The 7721-nt window shown below is 30.8% G+C and overlaps 1 protein-coding gene across 1 annotated transcript; it reads right to left on the bottom strand.

The window, feature by feature from the left end:
* Positions 1–626: 626 nt before the first annotated feature.
* On the bottom strand, positions 627–5426 carry LOC122300716 (calmodulin calcium-dependent NAD kinase-like). The gene is made up of 9 exons (XM_043111570.1): positions 5265–5426; positions 4996–5184; positions 4586–4806; positions 4301–4362; positions 2603–2833; positions 2340–2469; positions 1857–2200; positions 1579–1723; positions 627–1176 (listed from the first exon to the last, which is right to left on the bottom strand). Exons 1-9 carry the CDS (start codon positions 5272–5274, stop codon positions 931–933), a joined length of 1578 nt encoding a protein of 525 aa, XP_042967504.1. The 5' UTR covers positions 5275–5426; the 3' UTR covers positions 627–930.
* Positions 5427–7721: the final 2295 nt, after the last annotated feature.

The following is a 7721-nucleotide window of genomic DNA, read 5'->3' as shown; positions in this document are numbered from 1 at the left end:
ATGCTTAAACTGATGCGATCGAATGAGTCTAGGACATAACCAGACTTTTTAGAAATGTTACTATGCTAGTCTTCTCTGGGAGAGATTCAGTGTATGTACTCCCACCTTTCTACAGATATGCTTAGTGGTCGCACGGCCTATTTACTTGTATGAATAAGATTGAGAACATTAGAGAGATGCTGACCTGGGGTCATGCTCACTATGTACAAGTGGGAGATGTTAAATGGAGGGACGACCACGTGGGGCAGACCCCTCCCCTTGACTGCATAACGCATGGCTTAAAGTCATGCATTTCTGCTAATTAAATGGCAGTTTAAGGCTGGCCCATGTAGGGGGCTATATATAGCCTCATCTTTTGATTCTTGGTAATCATCTATCTTAGTAAAAAACTCTCTCTTTTGTTCTCTCTTAAAATATTATTTAGGCTGTGGATTTGTTAAAGCGTTACTCTAATTTTACGCTACGTAGTCCACTTTACCACGAAGTGAAAACTCTTGAGATTTGTCGATCTGGAAAAACTTGTGGAGTAACTTTATAAGCTGAACTTAAGGTACTTTCCGCTATACTTTCTAACAACATGCATCTGTATAGAGTACTTTAAAAACAGTTTTATGTTAACAGAACACTTTGAAGCAACACAAATTTTGCATATCTCCAACACGTGGCTCTGGGAGCCTGTCTCTCTCCCATCAGTCGCATATTTTGCCTTATCTACAAACTACAATTTACAAACATCATCACTTTACTCCCCACATTTCCACTACCCCCGCTTCAATGCATGGATATATTCACAAAACTCCAGATTCTGTCATTCCAGCTTAATTCCATCCATACACACAAAGTCTCACATCCCTTAGTTAAATCTACCTTCTTCCCACATTAATCCTCAAGAGGCAAAACATTGCAAAATAATCAAAGCATGATAATGGGTTATATTATTACTTTTGCATTTTCACTTTTAAGAATACGGGCCCTTAGCTCCAGTTGAAGGCTAGGTCTCGAAGGGGACAAGACAATGTCTTTCCAAATGGAACCGGGCTCAAATATTGGGCTCGGGTGCTCGTAAAGCTCGTATATGGATTCTGCTTCAGCATTCAAACTGCTTACTGCTGTCAAACATTTGATTTCCTCTGTATCGACCAGCAGCCTGTCCTCTCCATCTTTCCGTGCTATCAACTGCACATTCATGCCAATCAAGTCAGCTTAAAATATAGTTCAAACTACTGATCTTTATGCCGTCATGCACAAGGTAAACATGCAGATTTCTTTACTTTTCATGGAATGGTAGAATTAGGATATCTATAGTCTTCTGATTCCAACACTATATGGTTTGGAAATAAATAGTGTATGTGGACTACTCTATTTAATGCTGAAGTTCACATTGACCACGGCTAGCACTTAATTATGTTGTGAGGTCAAATCATAGAATGTGCTTGAGTCAGAAAATTGTAAGAAATCTTGCGCCAATCCAGACCGTCGGGTTCCTTACTATAATTTCACATGGTTATGCAGTACTCGAGCCAGTTGATTGAAAAAAAAAACAGGGAAAGATTGAAAAGCTTTTTGTTTTTGTTTTACCCTGGGTGGACCAGCCACAGCATTGGTGCAATAGAGCCTGGCATTATCGACAAGTTGACAGTATCTTGGAAATGCACTCGCAAATCTCTTGTGGGACTTCAACTGTGAATTAACCCTCACTGCCCTTCCCATTATTATAGCTCTCCTGCACAAATTCCCCCACAAGAGAATACATAGAAGATTAGTATCACATATAAACAACCTTTCAGAGTCTCAGACCCTAAAAACAAGAAAATAAACCAAAGATAATGGTGGTGGTGGTCTAATTTATACTGCACCTGATGCCTCTGGCAACAGCTAAATAAGCATCACAAACCACACCAATCAACTCTATTCTGTAAGGTTTTCTAACGGGGGCTCTTCCATTTTTTTTTTGTTGTTCTTCCTCTTCTTCTTCACCTTCTTCTACCTGCTCCCAGTAGTTTTCAGTAATGGTGCCGTCGTCGGCCACCTGGTAGCCTATCCCCATGCGATAGCGGCATTTGTGTACATTACGAGCCATAGTAATCGTCTGCTCAACGAAGGGCTCCCATGACAGAGTGCCATCCATTATAACATCCCGTCCTTCGTTCAGTGCAGTTACTAGCAGTGATGAGGCAGCATCGGTGGAAGATTGGTGCACCTTATCAAATCCACCAATTCAACAGTTTTTTCTTGTCAGTAGAGAAATATACTTTTTCATCTTCATCTTGAATGTTAATATCTCAATCATATTAATGTGTCACGTTTAAGCAGAAAATTAGACTGACAAATATGTGTACCAGTTCAGCGGTTTGAAGCATGTCAGTGTGATGGCCTGTAGAGCTAAGGGCCCTGTAGATAACGTCGGTCTCTTTGAAAGCATCTGCCTCTACTACCACGGCACTTGCCTCTGCTCCTGACCAGAATGGTCTGCCAAAAAGGAAAAAAAGAAAAAGAAAAAGCACATCCAGCCTCACATCAATCGCCAGATGAGATGTTGATTATGATGTTTATAATGGTGACAGACAGCTAAAGGCATTAGAGATCATTATTAATTAATTACTCTTTAAGAATCTCTTTAAGGACAGTGCTCTTGCCAGCACCCATGCCACCACCCATGAGAAGCAGCACCGGACTCCTTTCATTGTGGGCCACTGGCACCATAACCTCTGTACATTTTGATTCATCAGTATTAACCTTAGATGCACTGCAGATTGCTTTAATCTCTTCCACCAATGTAGCGAACACCCTTGTCACCTTCAAATCCTTGGTCACCCTTTCAACTCTTTGTTTCCTGTTCAGTGGTGAAACGTGACTAAACATCATCAGTAGAATGGCAACATTAATTATAGGAAAATGATTTGTGCAACATGCGCCCATACTTTTTTTGAAAAGTTTAATTTATTTGAAAATTTCATTTTTTACTGTAAATTTTATTTTATTTTCAAATAAATTAAATGAGAGTCGCACAGGCTAAAATTATATAGAATAATGATATGTTCGGCTCATCAAACGTGCAAAATCAAAAGTAATTAGTAACCAAATCTAATTGAGGCCCGTTTGGTTACACAAATGAGATGAGATGAAATGTTTTAAATAGTAATGAATAAAATATTATTATAATATAATTTTGTAATATTAATTTTGTATTGAGATTTGAAAAAATAAAATTATTTATTATATTTTATATAAAGATTTAAAAAAATTATAATGATGAATTAAAATGAGATGAGATGAATTTTTTAATTTTATGTAACCAATCCAGACATGAGTCTACGACAATTATTACACCTAGGTGTTCAATATAAAAACAGAAATTCGTTGGGACCTTAATTTTGGTCCCGAATTTGTCCTGAATATCTTTTTTATTTTTTTAATGATTAATAAAATATCTTTTAGTGATAATGTGAATTTTTATTTTTAAAATAATATTTAAAAATATAAAAATATAAATTAAAAAATTTTTAAAAAAATTATTTTTATTCAATAGGTTATCAGCCTTCATTTATGTAGTACTATTCATGTAAAAATCTTACGAACCTTTAAGAATTAACAGTAAAAATTTATGTCGCTTCATGTCAAATATTTATTGTTGCGTTGACAGTTGGAATTATAAGAATTCTTTTCTTTTGATTACTACTTTGACATTGAAAGTATCAACTCTTTTTATTATTATTTATTATATTATTATTATTTATTATTTATTATTTTATAAATTATAAAATATACAAATATCACATAATTATTTTTAAAAAAATTAAAATCTAAGATTAAAAAAATTAATTTTTTTATATGAATTCTGTATTAATTTTTTTTTTAAAAAAATTAGGCGACGCTTATATAATCACGATTATAAATATCATTTCTCTTACTTTATTATTATTTTTTATTATTACCATTGATGACTCTTCTCAAGATTTTTTAACACCAAAACTCACCCTAAATGTAAATTATTAGAAAAAGTTAATTTAAGCAAGCCCCGGCGCACAGATGAACATTGCTAGAGGCATACACCGGAATGGAAACATATAAATCCATACCTAATAAATTACAAACAGAGTAGTGCTTCAAGTTAAAACAAAAAAATATAAAATAAATTTATAAATTAATGCAGTTTCTTGTAATGTATTAATTTTATTTTTAAAATAAAAATAACTTTATAAACGTCAGTTAAAAATATATTAATTTATGAGTTTATTTTATAAAATGGTTAAAATATTTCTCTCCCAGTAAATAAACTGGGAACCGAAAAGGAACTCACCTTATTACAGACAAGATCATATCTCCGAGCTTTGTTTTTTGCTCGGATTCGATGCTCAAAACCTAGCATTCAAAGGAGAAGTTGAAGCATATAAAAGGTCGGCAAAGGAAATATAAAGATGAACAAAGTAAGAAGTAAGAACGAGAATGATAATTAATTCCAAATAAGGAAAAGAAAAAACTCCAAATGTCTGTACTTCTTGGACTCCTCTTCCTCTAGAATTGAAGGGAAAAAAAAATGGCCTCTTTGGTTTGATTTGAAACTTTACTTGGAGCCGAGCCGTACCTGACTGATCATAAGAGAAGCATGACCCCAGTGGAACGCAAAATAGCTGAGGATGCATTTCTCAAACTCCTCAATCAACTTCACGTAGAGGGACTTAGCGTCTGGTTCATTCGCGAAAAATGCATAGATGCTCTCGCACTCTTTGGGTTTTTTCAAATAATTGTCAGCCAAGTTGCATAGTTGGGGACATTCATTTGCATCTGAAAATCCCATTTGCCGAGCTGCAACATCAACAAATATCAATTATTTAATCTAAATCTTTTCCCCCTAAACAATTTCATATATGTATAACTTTCCCCAGAACTTATAAATCTTCAACAACTTTCTATCTCAACTAAAAATAGTGGAGAATAGGCTTTGAAGTTGAAGCTTGAAAGAGCCCTTTTTGTTAATGGAAAGAAGATATTTACCAACATAATGGGAGAATCTCTCGAGCTTTCCGACACGGCCGGATTCTGTCCTTTCTAGCCGTGGAATAATTTTTTTGTCTCTGGCCGGCCTAGATCTCTGCCGGTAGTATTGTGCGGCCGCGGCTGCTATGAATCCGAAGAAGGAGGCGGCAAGGATGTGCGTGATAATGACTTTTCCAGGACCACCATCTGTAGAGAGTTTCAGTGGAAACTGCGTCACCATAGAGAGAGAGAGAGAGAGAGAGAGAGAGAGAGAGAGATGGGTTTACCAAGCTGCATCTTGTTGATACACAGAGGAGGAGGACACGTCCCAAAAAAGAGGAAACTGATCAAAGGCAGGAGCTGAAGTTGAGAAACTTGCCGAGCTTAATGGATAGATCGGGATTGGGGACCTGGAAAGAATATTGTCTGTTTGTGGATACAGCCAGCTTGGTGATGACTTTAGATGATTATTATAAGAGTTTTGTTTCTAGTAAGCTCACACACTACACACTTCATTTTGTTTATTTTTTAAAATTTTTTTAAAATTTATTTTCTTAAACTAATTCAAATTTACTATTTATTATTCATATATCAAATATTTAATAAAAAAATTAAAAATTAAAAAAATAATTAATATATAGTGTATAGACTTATAAATAGAATTTTTCTTATTATAATGGGAATGATAGAGAGTTGTAAAGTTGGTTATTTTAATAAAAAAAATTTTATATATCATACTACTATTTTAATTACATTTCGTTAAATAAAATATAACACAATTAATTATTGAATGAGTATTTATTATATATATTTTTATTATTAAATAATTAAAAATATGATATATCATATATATATATATAATAAGATGCAAGTGAAATAGTAATATAGTATATAATATTACCCTTTAAAAATATGAGTAAATTTAAAATAAAATTTTCTTTCACATCTCATGTATTCCTTTTGAGAAGATAATGATATTAGAGTGCGCATTGAATATACTCTAGCATCTCGTTTTGGTTATATAATTAAAATGAGATAAAATATTTTATTAAAAAAGTAAATAAAATAATATTATAATATAATTTTTTAATATTAATTTATTTTAAATTTTAGAAAATTTAAATTATTTATTATATTTTGTGTAAAAATTTTAAAAAATTATAATGATTATATGAGATGAGATGAGATATTTTGATTTTGTGTAATTAAATCAATCTTAAATATTATCAGTGCATTTTTTTAATGTTAAAAAAAATAAAAAATATATATACAAATGATAACTTTTTTAAATATATAAAAATAGAAAATAGAAATAAAATGCAGTGGTGTGCATTTGGTGTGCACCAAAGCAAACAATGTTGGGTACAATCCTCGTTTGGAAATTGTAATACATGGTAGGTAATTTTATTTTTAAAATTTTTAAAATTATAAAAATATCTTTCTTAAAATGATATTTTTTTTCTCATTTAAGAAAAGACTTACACATATAATTTCCAAATGAAGATTGAAAATAGAATTTTTCTCAAAGAAGAGCAATGTTACGTTTGGTTATCAACTAGTTTATTATTCATTTCAATTAAAAAAATAGAAACTTAAGCTTCGTTTAGTTACATAGTTTAGATGAGATGGTTTGTAAAAAAGTGTGTACTTGGTAGTGAGATGAGATGATTTTAATTTTTTGAAAATTTGATAAAGTGATGAGTTCCACCAATTATTGAAAAATATTTTTAATTATTGGGTGAGAATATTATGAATATATTAAAAATAAGTAATATCTATTATTAATTTTAAAAACTCATAAATATTTTGATCTTGCCAAAATATATTTTTATATTGTTATATTATAACTTATTTACTAGACTATATTTTATAAAATCTGAAATATATTTTTATAATTATATCTTTTAATATAATAAAAAATTATAATTATATAAAAAAATGTGACGGTTAGTGTTACTGTAGTGCAATGTGCCACCATAAGTATAAATTTACCGTAGCAATAGTTAAAAAAACAAAGATAAGATAAGATGTTATTTTCAACCGTTTGTATCGATAAATAAAAGATATGACTATTTTATGAGATATGACTGTAGAGAATTGTTCATTACATGCACGAGGCTGATCTTATTGGATGGATGGTTTCCATCACAAAACAGAGGGCATGAATTCTCTCCACTAGAGGTGTTTAGATTGAGAAATATTTTTAATTTATTTAATTTTATTATTATAATTTTTTTAAATTTTTATATAAAATATAAGAAACAATTTTATTAAAAAAATAATAATTTAATATTTTTAAATCTTAAAATAATAATAATATTAAAAAATAAATTTTAATAATATTTTTATTCAATTTTAATTTAAAATGATCTCATCTCATATTATTATTTAAACAATCTCATTTTCTCAATTTTTGAGTTAACGAGGTGTTGGCATGTGCAGCTTGTTTATGGGAAGAACATTTTACTCGTAAAGTAATTTTATAAAAATGTATTAAAAAATTAACGTAACTTGATCTAATTAATCTCCCTCTTTCCCTCCCATTAAAAATGTGTAAAGAAAAAAAAAACTATGATGTTAACATTAATAATATATTGAGAAAATTATTATTAATGGGAGGGATGGAGGAGGACTTATCTTTCGTGCTTACATTTTTATTATATAGTCAATAATACAATAATAATAACAACAATAATTCAGAGGATTTTTAAAATTTTGAAATTTAAGTAACAACATATTAATTA

This window comes from Carya illinoinensis, chromosome 2, assembly GCF_018687715.1.
Source record: "Carya illinoinensis cultivar Pawnee chromosome 2, C.illinoinensisPawnee_v1, whole genome shotgun sequence".
Lineage (NCBI taxonomy): Eukaryota > Viridiplantae > Streptophyta > Magnoliopsida > Fagales > Juglandaceae > Carya > Carya illinoinensis.
This window is presented reverse-complemented; position numbering and strand designations above follow the sequence as displayed.